At 42.0% G+C, this 19814-nt stretch overlaps 2 protein-coding genes across 6 annotated transcripts; both read left to right on the top strand.

Moving 5' to 3' along the window:
- Positions 1 to 1139: 1139 nt before the first annotated feature.
- asmt2 (acetylserotonin O-methyltransferase 2) lies at positions 1140 to 5672 on the top strand. 3 transcript variants are annotated; one of them, XM_051077986.1, is made up of 9 exons: positions 1140 to 1560; positions 1654 to 1739; positions 2678 to 2852; positions 2997 to 3126; positions 3358 to 3426; positions 3517 to 3635; positions 3717 to 3854; positions 3961 to 4083; positions 4307 to 5672. In XM_051077986.1, the coding sequence occupies exons 2-9, from the start codon at positions 1659 to 1661 to the stop codon at positions 4597 to 4599; spliced, it is 1128 nt and encodes a 375-aa protein (XP_050933943.1). In that variant the 5' UTR covers positions 1140 to 1560; positions 1654 to 1658; the 3' UTR covers positions 4600 to 5672. The 3 variants fall into 3 exon arrangements, with proteins under 3 accessions (XP_050933943.1, XP_050933944.1, XP_018559487.1); XM_051077987.1 differs by having other exon boundaries at positions 4317 to 4507; XM_018703971.2 differs by having other exon boundaries at positions 1142 to 1560; positions 4333 to 5672.
- Positions 5673 to 6633: 961 nt separating this feature from the next.
- Positions 6634 to 19586, top strand: jade1 (jade family PHD finger 1). 3 transcript variants are annotated; one of them, XM_018703973.2, is made up of 11 exons: positions 6634 to 6939; positions 9068 to 9150; positions 10454 to 10521; positions 11487 to 11644; positions 11743 to 11927; positions 13050 to 13261; positions 13493 to 13660; positions 14799 to 14915; positions 15523 to 16125; positions 17121 to 17238; positions 17615 to 19586. In XM_018703973.2, the coding sequence occupies exons 2-11, from the start codon at positions 9102 to 9104 to the stop codon at positions 18721 to 18723; spliced, it is 2787 nt and encodes a 928-aa protein (XP_018559489.1). In that variant the 5' UTR covers positions 6634 to 6939; positions 9068 to 9101; the 3' UTR covers positions 18724 to 19586. The 3 variants fall into 3 exon arrangements, with proteins under 3 accessions (XP_018559489.1, XP_018559490.1, XP_018559488.1); XM_018703974.2 differs by lacking the exon at positions 6634 to 6939 and adding an exon at positions 7442 to 7654; XM_018703972.2 differs by lacking the exon at positions 6634 to 6939 and adding an exon at positions 9529 to 9673.
- Positions 19587 to 19814: the final 228 nt, after the last annotated feature.

The following is a 19814-nucleotide window of genomic DNA, read 5'->3' as shown; positions in this document are numbered from 1 at the left end:
CATTTTATATTTACAACTAAAAATCAACCTGTATTTCAACAGTGAACAGAAACTAACTGTGCAACGTGCAGGCTGCTTCATGGCAAACCTCTGCAGAGTTATTCACACCAGATGTTGAGAAGCACAAAAGCAAACTGAGAAAATGCAGAAAAAAAAAAAACAGTTGAAACAAAAACAATCAGTAGCAGCTGAAAATAAATTTTGGCACTGAGGCTTTTAATGGCAAACATTTAATTACTTATTGTGATTTTTGTGCATTAATTAGATACATTCATCATACAGGCCAATATGTACTATAGTAATACAGTGTACAGAGAAATACATTTATATATTGTGTAGAACGGTAGGAACAACTTATATGTATGAATATATAAACAAATAGATGCCTGAATACCAAGGTCACACCTTCTCATCATGAAGAAGATGAAAATAAAAAATAAATATGTAAATTAAATATATGAATAGGAAAATTTGTACATAGAAGAATATTTATAGGAAATAATTATTTACCTGGAATTTCACTTATTGTCAAGGGACAATTTGGTATAGAAATTAATCATTAGAAGAATTAATATTTGGGGGAAAGGATACAGTATACAGAGAAATAAAGAAATGTAAATAAGGAAACAGTGGAACTGGAAATTTATATATGATTTTAAAAATCTGATGCAACATATAGAAATAATTTAATAGGAAAATAAATTAATAAAAATTAAAATACATGAATACAGAAATGTGTAAGGAACAAAACAAAAAATAAATAAATATAGGAAATATTCACTCAATAAATTGGGAAATAAATGATTACATCTGCAAGAGTAAGAAAATAAATTAGTACAGAAAATTACATGTGTATATTTATACATTCATCACCCATTTAGTTATTTTTCTGCCAAATCTTGATAATTTTTTTTTAAAATATTTGTTTTCTTTATGACTTGTCCCTTGTGTGCCACCATAGAATCCACCATAATTAATATTTCCAAGGTTATTTTGGATGTGTCTGTTTATTAAGCACTGACAGACACCGCAGAGCCGCAGTCGTGTTCATCCATGTGGGGACATGATGAAGTTTTGAGGGGTCACCACGCGGCTAAAAATAAACCGCCCTGACATCAACGACGGCTCAACAGCGCCACTTTGTGCTGCTGTGGCTGATCCTGGAACTGCACCGACACACTGAAGAGTCACCGAGTGTCTCTCTCTCTGTGTGAGTGTGTGTGAGAGAGTGTGTGTGTTCAAGTCCAACTCGTCTCTGTTGTTGTTGCTTATCGAGCCACAAAACCAAAGCGGCTTCCTCCCCGGATCACATCCCCGGAGCAGGGATGTGTTTTGTCCGTTGATGGTCATCCGACGACCATTACACACCGACAGCAGCTCCCTGAACGCACCACCGACATCTTGGCTGCTGTTTTTGGCTTAAAAAAAAAACAAAACAAACAAAAAAAACTCCTAAATTTACACCACCCGCTCCCCACTCCCCCCACAAAAGCATCGTCCGTCTTCCTTTCCCTGGATCCGACCATCTTGGCTGCTGCTTTCCAGGCGACAACACACCGGGTAAGAGACTGTTTATATTCACAAATTAAACAACAAAGTTAGGTGAATTCCTCCAGTGATAAATAACAGCTGTGTGTTGGTGTGATTTTACAGCTGTGATGGCAGAGCATCTGTCCCAGAGTGAGCTGGACTATCCATTCAAACTTCTGGAATATTTCAACGGCTTCAGGGTCTCAAAGGTTAGATATTTAATTAGATTAATATATATAGATAAGTTGTACACATGCCAGTCATGCAGTAATGTCAATCTGCAGGAAGCTGTCAGTTTATTAGGTACACCTAGCTTAAACTAATGCAGTCTGATACAACAGTCCTGCAATATCCTATGTCCATGAAGAATATAAGACTATTTCATGTGTAACTTTTTAGAGTGGTGTTGATTTATTTTTATGCTTATTTTTGAGGATGTAGTGTATTGCATTTTATTTCATTCACTCTATTTATATCAATGAGTGGAGGCTAAATAACAGACACTTCCATGTATAATCACAAACCAACATATTATTAGCAATAAAATTATATATTTTATTTTATTTAAGCTATGTTTTTTTTTTTGTTTGTTTGTTTTTTTTTGTCAGTCAACTAATCTTTAATTGACTAGTCTTTCAACACTCACCTGCTTTAGGTAGGAAGGCTCCTTTAGTGTCACTTTGTGTTAGCTAGTTAACTAGTTAGCTAACTTTAGCATGCTAAGATGCTCACAGAGAAAACGCTAATGCTAATGTTTAGCAGTGTAAAGTATACACCCATGTTCACCATCTTAGTTCAGTATGTGAGGATGAGTTGAGGCTGATGGGAACGTACTTGGTGTTGAACCAGAGTCTTGGACATGTTGTAATTCTGACCTTGGTGATGGCGCTAGAGGAAAAGTTGGACGACCGCTAAAGCTATCTTGGTTCATCCTGAGAGGAAGATGAATATCTTTTGAAATAGTTGATGAGACATTTCTCTCAAAACCCACAAATATCAACCTTGTAGTGTTAGATAGTCAGTAGGACGTATCATCTGGGGACCGTGATCGTAAGAACATTCAGAGATATTTCAGTCTGCTAGCATCGTGGCTAAAACTCTTATCTACTAGAGTTGAGGTGCTGATACGTTGTCCCCGTCCTTTCAGGTGATATTTTCAGCCTGTGAGCTGGGAGTGTTTGACCTCCTGCTGAGGTCCCAGGAGCCTCTGAGTGCCCAGCATGTGGCCCGGGAGCTGAGCACCAGCGTGGACGGGATGGAGCGGCTGCTGGACGCCCTGGTGGGCATCGAGATCCTGGAGGTGGAGACCACAGACGGGACAGGTGAGGATGAGGAGTGGACTAACCTTAACTGGACACCCAAATATTACATCCATGTGTGATTGTTTAACATCTCATTGTAAGTAAGGTCCATTTAGTAGCTGTTCTGGAGCTTTCAGTTTGATTTAAAGTCTTTTGTCGAAACAGCTTTTTACAGCAGCACTGATGTGGCAAACCTTTACCTGGCCAAAGGCAGCGCCAAGTCTCTTCACGACATGATCATCTACCAGTCCCAGACCATCTACCCACTGTGGAATAACATGGTGGACGCCGTCAGGTTTGTGGGAGCAGACATTTTGCATTTAACAAACCTTAGTGGTAGCAGAAGACCTGAGATTTTTGTGGCTAAAAGGAAGAAAATAGAGTCTAAACAAACAGTTAGACAGGAGCCTCCAGCGCTGCTCTGCCTCTGTGAGATGTTTGCAGATTTAAAAACAAACTCCACAGAATTAAACTGCATCTGAATGATAATTTTCACGAGTTCAAATGGTCGTTTTCCACCACGCAGGGAGGGGAAGAACCAGAATGAGAAGACCTTTGGCCTTCCATCAGAGGATACTTTCCAAGCTATTTACAGGTTGGTGCTGTAAATGCTTTATCGTAGAAATGTATCAGTCTGTAGCTGAGTTGTGAGATTCTGTGTTTGATCCTTAAATACATCGCCCAGATCAGAGGAGGAGATGTTGAAATTCATGGGTCTGATGAACTCCTCGTGGGTTCTCGATGGACGCGACATCGTGACAGCGTTCAACCTCTCCTGCTTTCAGACGATTGTAGATCTTGGAGGTAAGAGGCTGTGAATCTGATTTCACACAAGATAAAGTGTCGTTCTTGTACTGATATTGTTCCCTCTGAATACTTCCCCAGGATGCACTGGTGCTCTAGCTCGAGAGATGGCGAAGGAATATCCCTCTTCCTCCGTCATCGTGTTCGACCTCCCACAGGTCGTAGAGACGGCTCAGAAACATTTCTCCCAGGAGAACGATAGCGTCGTATTTCAGACAGGTGAGCCTCATTCAACCTCATCCACCAGAGTTGACTGCAAATGTTGGAGATGTATCTGTACCTAATAAACTGTCAACTAACCGTATGTTTTTCACATGCTTTGTAGGAGATTTCTTCAGTGGTGAAATCCCTGCTGCTGACTTGTACGTTCTGGCCAGAATCATTCATGACTGGGCCGAGGAGAAGAGCCTGACTCTGCTGAAGAAGATCTACGACACCTGCAAACCAGGTGAGTTTAAAGCTACCCTGTGGAGTTTTAACGCTGAACGTTAACTTTCTTATTTTTTATCCAAATTGCATTCACACGCAGGATTTAATCTGAGTGCTGTCTGCATTCATTAAAAGTATATATGGTGTGATCTATTTACGCTTTCTTTCTCTCACTGGATGAAATCAAGGGCAACATAAAAAAGCACATTCATTTCTTTTAAATTTCTGTATTCTGTGCTCAGCTCAGCTCAGTTTTTCCTCCTGGCAGGCGGTGGCGTCCTGCTGGTGGAGGCCCTGCTGTTTGAGAACAGACGAGGTCCCGTCATGGCTCAGATCTTCTCCCTCAACATGCTGGTGCAGATGCAGGGCCGGGAGCGTCCGCCGTCAGAGTACACCCACATGCTCCAGAAGACCGGATTTCAAAACGTTCAGGTGTGTCGGACCGGCAAGTCGTACGACGCCATCCTGGCCATCAGATGAGCTCAGACCGACGCCGGGACGGTCGAGAGAGGAAAGTAAAGAACATTTAACTTGAACATTTCAAGGCCTTGAAAAGGTTAGGGAAAGAACATCAAACCATAAGCTCTGCAAAAAACACTGTTCTCTGATTTATGTTGTCGTCAACCTCGGTGACTTTTCAGATACTGTGATTACAGTTCAACCTGTTTTAATTAATATTTCACTACTGCCAGTAGCCAGTTAGCTTAGCTTAGCATGAGCTAGCCTGCCTTTATGAAACAGTAACAGGCGCTTCTAAATCTCACTAATTAACATTATAGATATATTTTGTTTTATCTGCACAAAAACCGTGTGTAGAGGAGGAGAGCACTGAGATCGATAGAAGATAAAATCATTTGTTCAGAACAGATGTTTTTGGCAAAAGCTTTGTCAGTTTTCACACTGAACGTCTGCCTGTAATGTTTGTTTTGGATAACTGATCTTTCTTAAGTCAGTAATATCAAAAGAGCATTAATGCATCATGTCATCCATATCACAGACATTATAACACTAATTAACGCCTACAAGATGTTGTGATGTGCACCTCTGTTTGCTGTGATGAGTTCAGGTTCCCTCATAAATCAGACACTGCACAACTCAACGCTTCACGACAAACCTTCGTTTACCTCCGTCACTCCTTTACTGTTAAAAAGTTCTTCTTTATTTCTCCAGTCACAGTGTAAAGGCTGGTTACATGAAAAATCAACTTTTTCAACCTGGTTCTCAGTGATGTCAGTGTTCATCATGCTGTTTTATATATATATCACATTATGAAAGTGTTTACAGTATAAATCAGTTTACATCATCTCAGCAGTGAGTTTCTCTTTTTAAGTTGAGGAGATAATTGTTTTTTGTGTTTTGCATGTTATTAATGAGAATGTGTGAACACAAATGATCAAAATGTGCAGTGAAAACATAGAAAAACCGTCTTTATGTATTAACACACGTTACCATGAGCTTGTTTTCTGTCTTCTGATCATTCCACTCCAACATGTTGGCAGCATGCATCCTTCAAACTAAATCACAGACATGTGATGTTTACTCTCTGTGTGAACGGCTCATTTTTTAAAAAGTTGTTGTTCCTATTAAAAGCTCTGCACGTGTAAACAACCCAGGTGTAGTGGGTTTTGTTGATGCAGCAGTTTTTGTTGTAATAATTCATGCCTGTACTTTTACCCCACATCATGTTGACTTTTTCTTCACTAATCCCTCCTCATATAACTTTAAAGTTAAGTTTAACAATATAAAATCAAATACATCCTATTGAAGTGTACACAAGACATTAGTTTCCATTAGTAAATTTTCATTTTACTATATGTTTAGGGGGATTTTTATGAACAGTTTATTTTAAATTGGCGTATAAACAGCATGCCTTGTTTGTTTTAACTATCTGTTTGTATATAATACCTGGCAAATATCACAATATTACTGAAAAACTTCAGATATGTGTAAATGTTTCCAGAGCCTGTGTCAGGATTAAATTTGTCAGGAAATGTGTATAAAATTAAAACATTAGTATTTTCTTGTGTTGAATTTTCTTATCCTAAAAATTCCTAAGGGAAAAAAAATATAAAACCTAATAGTAGCATTTTATCTCATGAATGATTTTGACACTGAACTCAATAACAGAATAACTATTACAGTCTAACTTTAAATCAGTTCAGTGTTGTTTACTTTCACAGATTTTTACAGTCTGTAGGATCATCCCTTTTTTTGGGAGATGAATAAAATAAAAAAATAAAACATGCAATGATCCTGAAGATCTCCTTCTTTTAACAGTAAGGGAAAATAAAACGTTTGAGAAAACATTTCTATCATTAATAAAACTGATTTTCTGGAGCCAGGAGGTGCAGATATCTATTTATTTATTCATTTATTGTGTGCAGGAAACTTATATTTGAGTTGTAATTTCTTAACTAACTTGTATTTCTTTTCTTAAATGTGTTATTGGTGGTCTGTCCCTTTAACTGACAGAGATGTCCTTGCCAAAAAAGGAGTGAGTGTCAGTCAATGGGACAGCTGCGTCATGCACACTTAGGAAATAATTATGTTCACATTATTATGTTTGTTGACACTTAAACTGGCAGCTGAGCAACGAGGTTGTGTTTTAAGACGCTGGAAACATTACGATGATGCTTTTTTTCCTGCGTTAGTCCTCGGATCTGTTGGATTATTGGCACCGGGGTCCGGTTCAAGGGGTTTCTGCTGCCCTCCAGCGGCCTGTGCGCGGAGCTGCAGTCCGGGGCTGGGTAACCTCCTCCCCGGCCGCCGCCGCTCCGTGTTTGTGTATGTGGAATGCGGGTCAAGCGGAACTCACGGCAAAAACTGCGCTTCACATCAAACTCTAACACCGGCTTGCATCGGCCTGACGTGCTCTGTATGTACTGTCCACTTTATTTTCAACTCTACACGGTTTTAATTCATGTGCATATTTGCCAGAGTGTTCTTAACGGGCTATTTGAGCGAGTTTATGTCTGTAGTGTGGTCGCACTAGCAGCCCGCTAGGAAAACGCGACATCGTCATTTAAAATGGCGCCAAAGATTAACCTCAGCCAGTGGATCGCTGGTAAACCTACCACACTGTGTCCTGCTGGTTAGCAAAACAACATTACCGTATTAATCAATACTTATCATTCACGTTGATTTCAGGTAGTTTGTTGGAATTAATAACTGACCCCTAACCTTTGGCAGACAGCTGGTTGTAACTGTGGGATATAATGAGGGGGCACCGTAGGAGCAAACGTTATGTTAGCAGCGCTGGCTAATGCTAAACACATCTATGTGGTGATTTGCGTGTAGCTTAGCCTCCGGCTAACGAGCTAGCCGCTGTTGCTAGCCACCAACGTCAGCTAAACGTAACGTGCACACTGTTACTACGCCTGTAGGAAAAAAGACCCTTCTCCTTTTTACTAGTTTCTTAGGGGGGGCTGTTTTACAAAATGGTGTATTTTAGTCCACCGGATGTGGTGAAACATTTTGAAAAAAATCTTATAAACATTTCCACTTGAGGCGCCGGGTGTGGGTGGGCCCGCATGTTGCATAACGGTAGTACGAGATCAACAATCTGGCTAACGTTAGCCGGCTACAGCTTGGTAAAAGAAAATGAACCGCTGTGTTGTGTTGTTGTTTTGACGCAAACTATGATCACATCGTAAACACACCACCTCGCCTTGTGTGTGTCGCCGGGGTAACACTTAACTGAGGAGGATTTTGTTTTTGACAGCTGTTAGCTAAAGTTAGCCGCTAGTTAGCCTGCTCTCTGCTGCCTGTTGGCATGGAAGAAGGGGCGGCACACAAACCGTGGCTAGCTGTTAGCCTAGCCAGCTAAGGCAGGGTTAGCATCTTTCCCCCCCTCTCCGTGTGCACGCTGGCAGCAGGAGACCCTGAGATATTTCCACCTGTCGGGAGTTCAGAGTCCTTGTTGATGTGTTTTTGCACGGCGCAAGCGGAGCTCATATCGCCGCAAGACGTTGTTTCCTGTCTGTGTTGCATGTGGTAACTTCTTGTTGTCATCGCTGGAGCAGTGACTGTGGTGTGTGTGTGTGTTTACGTCCCTGAAGGGCTGCTGTGCTGTCAGATCAGCAGGGAAACAGGTGGAATAGTGACAGGTTTATATTCCTGTCTGACTGTGGTGCTGATATTTTAGTAATACATAAATTCACTTTCCTAGAATTCCTAGGTCAGGACCATATTTTAATGTATAATGATTGTTAAACCAGAAACTGTTTTCAGGTGTGATTATTAATCCTGGTAGTTAGAGGATCACATTTATCCTAACGCATATTTAGCAGCTTAAATGATCATGTTGCCTGTTATCAGCAGCTTTTATTTATGGTGGAAACCAGCTTTATATTTTATGGTGTGACTGTGTGTGTGTTGTAAAGTTGGGGTTGTATTAAGTTGCTCATTGAATATGCCAGGAATAAGAATGAATAAGATTCAACTCAGAGATGTATCTAACAATTATTTTATCAATTGAGAGCTGCAGCGGTCAGTTGATTCGATGAGCTGTCTATGGGTAGAAGACTAATTGACAACTATTTCAATGATCAGCCATTTTTTAAAATCCAAAATGCAAAATATTTGCGGTTTCTAGCTTTTCAAACGTGAGGATTTGAGGCTTTAATTTGTCACGCGTTGATTAATTGAAAAAATAATCAGAATATTGATTGATAATGAGAAGAATTGTTAGGTGCAGCCCTGTGTTGATTAATAATTTAGTCTGTAAAACATTAGATAACAGTGAAAAGTGGCCTTCGCAATTTCCTGGTAATGTTATTAAGTGTCTTGTTTTTCTGACTAACAGTCCCGAGCTTAAAAAACATGTAATCATTTTCATTTAAGTCGAGGAAAAGCAGCAGACTCCCCATATTTGCGGCCATAAATTTCATCGTTGCAGGCGTACTAACATTATCTGTGTCCGTTTTTGAGCCTGAATTCTTATCTTATTCACAAGTGTTCAAGTGTTTCTTTATCTTAACCCCCTGTCCTCCTTGTTTGTGAAGTGTCTCTACGCCGGAGCGCCGCAGACAGACGACGATGAAGAGAAGCAGGCACCCCAGCAGCAGCGATGACTCCGACAATGGAAGTAAGCAAAATATTGTCTCTGCTGACTCATTCATACCAGGCCCAAATATAGACCTGATTGAGGTCAGTGCAAACCAGCCACGTTCCTCTGTTTTACAAGTGAAAGTGCAAAGCATTAATGTAAAGTCAGCAGAAAACTTTATCCTTAATAATTCAAACTTAAAGTAACTTATTACATGAAGGTAATGACTCTGTATCTTTAGGTTTTAGTTGTTTTCATCTGTAAAAGTCGACTTGGAGCCGTCTTCCAACCATTACTTTAATATCCATTTCATTTTAGAATCACTGCTTCTTTGTCAGAGTAGTTGTTTTGTCCTGGAAATGTATCCTCCTCCATCTTGTTACTGTCTGCGTTAGTAAATCTACACTTCATGTTCAGGACAGAAACAAAGACAAAGAAAGAGAAAGAAGGCCGGTGGAGGGAGAGAGAGTAAGGCAAAGCGAAACGAGGTCCGACGCTCTGAGAAACAGGAGACAGATTAGGGGCAGGAGGCGCATTTGGACCTTTAAAGACGTCCTGGCAGGTCAGACAGACAGACAGACATCTAAACTCAGCGAATGGTTTCAGAAACAGCGGGTGGCGTTTGTTTCATCATCCATGAATTCCCAGATGGGTGGGGTTTTTACCACAAAGCCAAGCTGTCAATTAAAGAAAACCACCCGAGTGTGTGGATGCTTCCCCGTGATTGTTTTTATTTTCTTACCATCCAGTCCATCTGATCTGGTGTAAAAACAAACCCACAGCTCTCACTGGAAATCGGTTTTAGCCTGGCTTCATCCAGGTGCGGCGTTTTATGACCTGATCGACGACCGAGCTGATGAAGACCGTGAAGTGTGTCTGAAAGCTCTTTTAAAAGCAAGAAAGTGCACATGAAATTAAAGATGTTTTATCAAGCTATTTAAAAAATAATATATTTCTGACATAGATAGATCAGGGAAACTCCTGCAAGTGTTTTAATGTGTAAGATCAGATTTTTAGCTCCCACATTAGTTTAAATAAAAAGGTTTGGTTGAAGTGATTTTAAATGGCATTTCCTTGCTGTTGCATGTGGTCAGTAATTTATTAATAAGAGCAAACTCAAAGTAGAACTGAGTGATGAAATGAAATTGAAAATAGAAAATGTCAGTTGCACCAGTTTGACTATCCAAATGAGCCACGCATAAGTTTCCCCTGTGGGGGGGGAACTCCACAGAGTTTTTCAGGATGTTAGTTTGTTCATTAGTGCAGCAGAAACAGACAGAAGAAGAAGGAGAAGGAGAGATGCTGAGGCCTTTGGTAACTCTCTGTGGTGTTTCTCCTCCAGGTAACTCCACCTGCTGGTCCCAGCATTCGTCACAGCCGAGGAGGGGCACCGGACAGAAACCCTCCGAGGTACGTCTGCACGCTTGTACAGGTCATAGGTCAGGAGCAGTCTTCTGCTTTCATTATTATATGATTAAAAGCAACAATCATACTCCGTTTAGTTCAAGGAACATTTTAAGGTCTGACATTAACACAGGTCAGTATATCTGTAATTTATGTATTTGGTCATATGAGATAGCGAGTCCCTGGAGAGCGGAAACGTCTGTGTTGTTATCTACTGTACAGCGTGTGGACTTGGTCCCTGCAGGCCACCGTACACTCCCTTTGACCAGGAGCCAGTCAAATTAAAGCAAAACAATGACGCTGACGTAAGCAGGCTCCTGATTGGCTGTTTCCTGGTCAGCTGACTGGACACATACACACCCTGTGAAACCTGTGTAAACACTGATACGCAGCATCTCTGTGGAAAATTAAGAAAATGTATAGATAATTTAGCAGGGCTGCAACTAGTGATTGATTTATTTCACTATATATTTATCAAATTATTATTTTATTAATTCATGGATTAATCATTCAGTCTATGAAACATTGCTGATTTTATCAAATATCTTGTTTGTTTTTAACCAAAAAAAAGTTAATTACTATCACGTAAAATAAATAAAAGCAGCAGCAAATTGTCACATTTAAGGACCTGGAAATGTCATGTCAATGTTTATGTTTTGGCATTTTATGCTTTTTTGAATGAATGTACTTAAACTGATGAAAAAAAAAAATAAGTCAAAATGTTTGCATTTTAGCTTGAAGAATTACTTAAAGATGAATTTATAGTTAAAATAGTTGCTGTTGACTAATTGTTGCAGCTCAATAATCTACGTCATGAAGAGAATTATTGGCAGATATGTTGTATATCTTTGCACAAATATAATTGAGCACACTTAAATCAGAACTTTTGTAACTTGAGGATCGTTTTCAACTTAATTCCAGCCATAAACTGTCCAGTGAAATGTGTGACTGGCTGTTTTGTTGTGCTGCAGGTTTTCAGGACGGACCTGATCACCGCCATGAAGGTGCACGACTCATACCAGCTGAACCCAGAGGACTACTACATCCTCGCCGACCCGTGGAGGCAGGAGTGGGAGAAGGGCGTCCAGGTCCCCGTCAGCCCCCAGTCCATCCCACAGCCCGTCGCCAGGTAGGACAACAGAGGGACTGTTTCAGCCGTGCAGACAGAGAGACGACACCTGCACAGTAAATGTAAACACCTGTCTCTCTCCCGGCCGTGTCGTGCAGGGTGTTGGCGGAGAAAGGGAAGGAGGTCATGTTTGTCAGGCCAAAGAAGCTGATCCGGACGTCGGGCGCCGAGGCACTGGGCTACGTCGACATCCGGACGCTGGCGGACGGGATGTGTCGCTACGACCTGAACGAGGAAGACGTGGCCTGGCTGCAGATCATCAACCAGGAGTTCGCCGAGATGGGTGAGTCACAGAAGAGAGGAAACTCTGGCCGTCATTTTTCAGGATGTTATTCATTGTTTTTTTGCGTTTCAGTAAAGTTTTTCGTCTCTATTTTTATATATATAGATACATTAAATCATTTTTATTATTAATCCCTGTTTGGAAAGTCTCTTTTTGGGAGGTCAGAGAGGAAGAGAAGAAAAATCACAATCACAACATGTAAACTGTGACGCAGGTTTGCAGGTAGATTAAAGCTTTAAGTCATAAATCTTTGTTACCACTGGTTTAGCTTGATGTTTTACGGCCTGAATCCACAGGCAGCTGTTTACAGCCAGGATCAGTTTCTCCTCTATTGTTGACAGCGTTGATTCTGTAAGACAGGGTTGTTCTCGAGCACTGACGAGCACAGCGGTCTTCCAAAAGTTGATCTATTTTAAACTCAAACGCAGCAGGAAAGAGAGCTGTGCTCTGAGGGTGTTTTTACGCCGAGGACACTGAATGTTGTCGACGCTGAATTTCAGAGGAGTTGTACAGAAAATAGACGCCGGCAGCTTGTGGACTCGGGCCCTGACTGGATCTCAGCGGGGGGTTGATTTTCACAACGTGAAGGTTGAAACAGAAAACAATCAGGTATCAGTTTAGGTTTTATCATGCCTGCAGGTTTACAGTCAGAAAAGAGCCGAGAGAATTATTAGATTATTATCTGATGATCTTTCCGGTCTGTGACGCCCTCTCAGCTTCACTCCGTCCCCCCCCCCCATCCTGGAGTCTGTGTTTATATCAGGGCGTCTGAGGTTTTTGGTTCTCGGTTTTTGTTTCGAGCAGACGCTCCTGTTGTTATTTTTCAGATTGATTTCAGGCTGTTTGTGTTGCTTTGTTTGGACACACATCATTATCTACAGTCTATCTAGAGCTTGAGCTCTTTCTGTGGTGTCATTTTGGTCAGATGACTCAGAGTCAACTCCAAAGCTCGACCTATAATTGAGCGTTTCGTGGGTGTAAAAGAGGTTCTCTCCAAACAGTCAGCTGTTCGAGAACAGAGAAGCGTTTGATATTTTCATATAAATAGCTGTCAGATCATAATATCTTATATAATAATGGCAACAAAAAGAATTAAACTAATTGTGTGACGTCTGTTTGCAGCCATGGCGCCGCTGGACGAGATCACCATGGAGCGGGTGATGGAGGAGTTGGAGCGCCGCTGCCACGAGAACATGACGCACGCCATGGAGACGGAGGAGGGCCTGGGCATCGAGTACGATGAGGACGTGGTGTGCGACGTGTGCCAGTCGCCCGACGGCGAGGACAACAACGAGATGGTGTTCTGCGACAAGTGCAACATCTGCGTCCACCAGGTCAGAGGTCAACACGCACACTCACGATGACTCGCTCATAACCTCCTGTTGAGCTGCAGTGAAAAGCAAAATGAAAAGGACTCGTCTTAAACTTTAGCTCAGCTGTTTCTGTGGCTTCTCCTCACACACACACACACACACACACACTTTCTCTCTTTATTTGCTGCCGCTGTATTGATTTCTGTTCGCCATGTGGAAGCTGAGACGCTGTCTGTTTGCATTTCTCGCCAGGCGTGTTACGGCATCCAGAAAGTCCCGAAGGGCAGCTGGCTGTGCCGGATCTGCGCCCTCGGCATCCTGCCAAAGTGCCAGCTGTGTCCCAAGAAGGGTGGAGCCATGAAGCCGACCCGGAGTGGAACCAAGTGGGTCCACGTCAGCTGTGCCTTGTGGATTCCAGAGGTGAAGACAAACTCTACCTGTATTCAGTCTTTAATGTTTCACTCGTGTGTGTGTTTAGACTCAAAGTAACTGTTAATTCTCAACACAGGTCTTAAAGATAACACCATGCTCGCTCCTGGTGGGAATTTAATATTGTAAATTATATTAGAAATTTGGTCTAGACCTGCTCTATATGAAAAGCTTACCTCTGTGGTGATTGATGCTGTATAAATAAGATTAATTTGACTCGACATTTAACATGGAATATTACGAGAAAATTATTTATTGGACACGAACAGAAGTTTCAGCTTTCTGATTTTTCTGTCAGAGAAACAAAATTGCATTAATGCTGCTTCTAATCAACTCACTGAAACCCAGTAAAAATGTGATAAAGCAGCAGAAATTCAGCACAAGGCTCAGGACTTTTTATTCAAGAATGTTGCTTTACAATTAGACAGAAGCACAAACATAAAGCAGGAGGCAGAAATTAGTGAAATTAATAAAATCCAGTGTAACAAACTGGATTTGAAAACTGATATTACACAGTTTGAAATAGAATAGTGAAATAATATTCACAGTGAGCTCTGAAGGTTTATTCTCTCTTTGTTATTTAGTTTTTTCTGACCAAATATTTCACTTTTTTTTTAAAGAAATATATATATATTTAGATTCTACTTGTTTCCTTCTATTTTGGTGCAGTATTCCAGCACTGTGTAAATCATTAAAGCAATGAGAAAAGAGATTTATCTTTGTGTCACCTGCAGCTCAACACATGGAAATAATGTAGCTGACAAATCTTTTTTCCTCTTTACTTCATCTAAAGTTTTTTTTAGTCTTTGTAGCACTGTTACTGACATAGACTTTGATTTAGATTATCTTCACATTGATAAATAACTTGTCATCTAGTTAGAAAAGATGATCCATCGCTGCAAATGAACAGCAAACAAACTTTCTTTCTTCGACCGTCTGTTCAACCTATAAAACCAAAGCACTGGCCATAAAAGTAAATGAAATTAAATGTAGATTTTTACATGATTGCAGCCTTAACTGGAAGCTTTCTAAGTGATTTAACTGATATATAAAAAATGTGAAAGTGCAGCTTGAAAGAATTTAAATCAAAATTCAATCAACACGTGTCCTTATTAAATGTTCTGTGCAGGTGAGCATCGGGAATCCGGAGAAGATGGAGCCGATCACCAACGTGTCCCACATTCCCAGCAACAGATGGGCGCTGATCTGCTGCCTGTGCAAAGAGAAGACGGGAGCGTGTATACAGGTGGAGTCCCCCGCTCACATTTCACAAAGACTGTTTAATGAGACGTGAAAAGCAAAGAATGACCCCGCCTGATGGTTCGAGTTAGAGGAGTTGAGGCGCTGCAGTTTTTTTACTGCGTCTGTTTCCTCTGCTTTTCACAAGTGTGGGAAATGAACTTGTAGTGATTTCACAGCTCAGCAGGGCAGAGGAGCGAGGAGGCAGATTATCAGACGGCACCTTTTTCTGCAAAATTCAAAAGGAAAATGTGTCTTTAAATATGTTATTTTTTGCAGTAAACACCACATTTCAGTAATTTAACCTTCTTAAAGTGACAGCAAGAAGTATAATCACTAGTGAAAGTGCATCAGCAGAGGGAACACAGGTATAAGATGAAGATTTTATCCATGTTTTATTGGACGTATTATCGTACTGCCACCAATCTGCATATATTCTAGTTGGATAATAAGACTCCTTATTCTGCTGCTGTGTTAACCAGCTGAAACAACTTAAACAAACATCATCTGTTAATTATTATTTTTACTCACTGGAATTAGAGGAGAGTGTGAAACGTTTTTAGTGCTTTAATGTTTTGAATGTTATAAAGTCGAACTTCTTGTTTCTGCGACAGTGCTCAGCGAAAAACTGCCGGACTGCCTTCCACGTGACGTGCGGCCTCCACGCCAGCCTTGAAATGAACACCATCCTCACAGAGGACGACGAGGTCAAGTTCAAGTCCTACTGCCCCAAACACTCCGGGCTCGAGGGCGCCGAGTCCAGAGATGGAGACTCAGGAGGTGAGGAGGAGAAGGAGGGCGCCAGAGACAAGAAGGGCAGGAGGAGAGGCAGGGTGAGAGGGGAGGAGGACGCCGCCTCCTCCTCCTCGTCCTCCCACGTGGCTCCTCAGCTCACGGACAGAGCGCCCAGCGACCCGGACGGCCTCAGCAGCCGGCAGCAGGAGAAGAGAGTCAGCTTCCGCAAGCTGAAGCTGCAGGAGATGGAGGAGGAGTTCTACCAGTTCGTGGGGGTGGAGGAGGTGGCCGGTCACCTGAAGCTGCCGCCGGAGGTGGTGGACTTCCTCTACCAGTACTGGAAGCTGAAACGCAAAGCCAACTTCAACCAGCCCCTCCTCACGCCCAAGAAGGACGAGGAGGAGAGCCTGGCCCGCCGCGAGCAGGAGGTGCTGCTGCGACGCCTGCAGCTCTTCACGCACCTCCGCCAGGACCTGGAGAGGGTAGGTTTCCACCTCACCCACATCAAGGCTCACAGGAGCACAGGGAGCAGCAGAGGCAAGAGGGAGAGTGTCAGGAGGAGGAGGGGGTGACGGCCTGATGGCCAGAGACATAGCTTAAATAAAGTTCAATCAATTCTGAGTGCAGTGTATTTTTATTGAGTGAGTTACAGCAGAGTAAGAATCAGACTGAAGATGCAGGTGATTAAAATGAAATAATTAAGAGTCCAGTAATGCAGCTCTGTTAAAAAAAACAAGTAGCTACAGCGTGTGTATTGTACATATATATATGTATAAATAATAATACATGAAAAGAATGATTTAATCTTTAATAAGGCTGCAACTAACCAGTCATAGTATTTAATAAATTACTAATCTTTAAGTTTTAGTTTATTTATTTTGCACAAACGATGCATTACAGGACTGTGCTGGTGCATGCAGAGAAACAGAGGGAGAAAATGAATAACCAATAATTATGTGCATCAAGAAGAAACTGCGTGAAAAGCACTGTTTTTTTGACTCCCCAAATTTAAAGCTTTGTGATGCTGATGCTACATTTTCTCTCCTGTGTCTGATAGAGAGTTGATGGAGAGTTGTTGAATTGTTCTGTCTGTAAAATTTCATATGTCTTAAGATTGTTTTGTCTGACTAACAGTCCTAAAACCCACAGATAAAAAGTTTATAAATTCTTAGAGAAAAGCAGCAAATCCTCAAATGTAACTGAGTGAACCTGGTATGTGCTTCACTCAGGTTCATCTAAAATCAGCAGGCAGCTTCACAGGTTTAGATTACGCTATTAGGTTTGTTCTATTTCCCTGAAGCATGACTCTCGTTTTGATGGATGCTTCATGGCTACAGTTCTTATGAACATCTGGAACAGGATGATAACACGCAGGCTGGATGTTTCAAAGTTTGCTTACAGGAAAGTTGCATCAAACATGAGAAGCACATAAGTTGTTTTTTTAAGCCCTTTGTATTGATGTTTGTTTGTTTGTCAGGTACGTAACCTGACCTACATGGTGACTCGGAGGGAGAAGATGAAGCGCTCGTTGTGGCGAGTCCAGGAGCAGATCTTCCAGCACCAAGTCAGGCTGCTCGACCACGAGCTGCTCACAGGTCAGTCATCAGAGTCTGAACGTAAAGTTAATGACCAAAGACGCAGTGAACTCAACATGAAGATGCAGATCAGAGCACAAACTATTTTTCATTACACAAACTGGAGATTTTTACAAAACAAAGTATGTTATCTCGCTAATATTTGGTGTTTCAGTATTTTACTTTAAAACAGAATAATTCAAACTGATGCTCAAAGTGAAGAAGTGTGTTAAGCTGCTATTTGTACATTTTTGCAGCTGTAATTTTTAATTCCAGCCCAAAATAAATCCTTAATTTGTAGAGAGATAACGTTATAGGATCATATCATCACATTATGATTCTACTGAAAGGCAGTAGAGTATAATCTAAAACACTGACTGTATTGTGTCTGTTTCAGGTGATCCTTCAGCGAAGGACTTGGAGAAGCTCTTCTCTCTGGGCTGGTTATCCTCTCAGGGCTCCCAGTCTCGCTCCTCCTGGAGCCACTCTGGACTGAAAACCAAACGAGGGTCTTTAAAGCAGGAGAAAAGGAAAAGCAGTGACAGAAAAAGCCTCTCTGACTCACCACACACTCACAAGAAAGACAATCAGAGCAAACCACTGGAGATGAAGGATACTAAAAGCTCCCGATTCAAAGAGCCCGCACAGGCTGACGCCGCAGGCGACGCCAAAATCCAAAACTCTGAGATCGGTCAGGAGGTTCAGTTCCCAAAGCTTCAGAAGCCAGAGGTCGTTCAGGAAACGGTCGCTGCCAAGCTGCACAAACCTGAGAGCAGGAAAGGGCCTCGGAGGGAGGCCCCGGGGCCCGAACAAGAGGCGGCGAGCAGAGGGAAACGAGACAACGACCACGAGCAGGAGGAGAGGAGGAGGAAGAGGAGGAGCGAGGTGACGGAGAGCTTCTCCAGCCAGGTGAAGAACAAATTTGGGTCTAAACATCTGGAGAAAACGGTGTCAATCAGGCTGGTGGATATCAGAAACTCAGACACTGACGACTACTTCCTAGACGAAGGAATGACCAAAAGAAACCCCGTCTCTCTGGATGTGACGACCAACACTAAATTCAGCAAAGCCAGCGTGGTGTCAGACGCCGCCACTGCCACCAAAGCCAACGGCTGGCTGAGGAAAACCCAGGCGAGCAGCTCCCACACACCCAACGGACCTGTGAGCGGACACCTCAAAGGCTGGGGGAAGTTCAGGATCCCCAAGAGGAGCGAGAGGCCGCTGACAATGAAGGAGCAGGAGGTGGAGGAGGAGGAAGAAGAGGAGGTGGTGGAGCAACGCAAGCCGCTGCTGAGGCCACTGACCAACACGCCAGAGCCGTCGTACCCCAGGACACGACTCCGCACGGGGACGGAGAACGACGGCTACGCCTCAGACTCCAAACAGGGTGATGGCGAGGTGGAGCCCTGCTTGAAACGATGCCACTCCCACCAGCTGAGGGGCGACTCGTCCCTCAGCCGCCGGTACGGGTCTGACATCATCCGCCGAGGCGTGCTGGCCTCCTGATGGCGGAGCAACACTTTGAAAATAAGCTGCACTGTGTTAGTGGGAAAAGAAAAGACGGTCGCTCTTTGTACCTTTATTTTTCTTGATGAAATCATAAAATGCCTAGATTAAAAACAGAGCTGATATTTATTTTTTATTTGTAACATATGTAAAACTGGGAAATATTTTACTTTTTACTTTATTTTGAGCTAGTTTTAAGTTTTTTTTTTTTTTTTTTCCTCAAAGTAGAAAGATGTCAAGTTGCCACTTAAACGCTCGCTCAGATATTTACAAGCAAAAGCATCAACTAGGGCGAAGTTGTGATTGTTGCTTGGGACCATAAGCTTGCAATGTATTTTGTTTTTGGCGTAGTATTAAGACTCGGCCTCGAGTCAGTTGCACTTAGTCGGAAAAGCTGAAACAGATAATCCTCATCCCGTCAGCGACGTAGGATTCTATAGGTCTTTTTTGTTTTTTCATAAAGCTTCCACAGCTACAAACAGGGAGTCAAACTGCCCTTTTATCGCTATTTAAACTCCAGCTGTCATTGTTTCTTCAGTCTGTGTCCGAAGCTCAACATAATGAACTGAGAATCCACAAACACAAAAAGAGAAAGGAATCCAGACTGACCTTTTACTTGTCATCAGCACTTAAGTGTAATTGAACTGCGATCGTATCGTATCCATCATGTGCCTAACTTTTATTTGAAGCGTTTGCACTACGAGAGGACGGCACAGGTGTGAGGTATGAGTAGAGTTATTTTTACACTGAAAAATTAAAAAAGCGTTTTGTACCCTCGGCCGCTGCTGTACTACTACTGTTATGCAAAATGAATCTTGTTTTGTCTTTGTCTTAAAGAGGAATAAACACTCTGGAGGACTTCAGTCTCTGATCTTTGGCTGATTAATTCTTTAAGATATTAGTGGTAAGTAAGACTCTTAAAATCATGGTTAGGGTTCCACTCTTAAAATCATGGTTAGGGTTAGGGTTGCAAAAATCATGGTTAGGTTTTATGGTTAGGGTTCCAATCTTAAAATCATGGTTAGGGTTAGGGTTGCAAAAATCATGGTTAGGTTTAGGGTTAGGGTTCCAATCTTAAAATCATGGTTAGG

Source organism: Lates calcarifer, linkage group LG19 (assembly GCF_001640805.2).
Source record: "Lates calcarifer isolate ASB-BC8 linkage group LG19, TLL_Latcal_v3, whole genome shotgun sequence".
Lineage (NCBI taxonomy): Eukaryota > Metazoa > Chordata > Actinopteri > Centropomidae > Lates > Lates calcarifer.
Note: the sequence above shows the minus strand (reverse complement) of the source record. Positions and strands in the feature narration are given on the sequence as shown.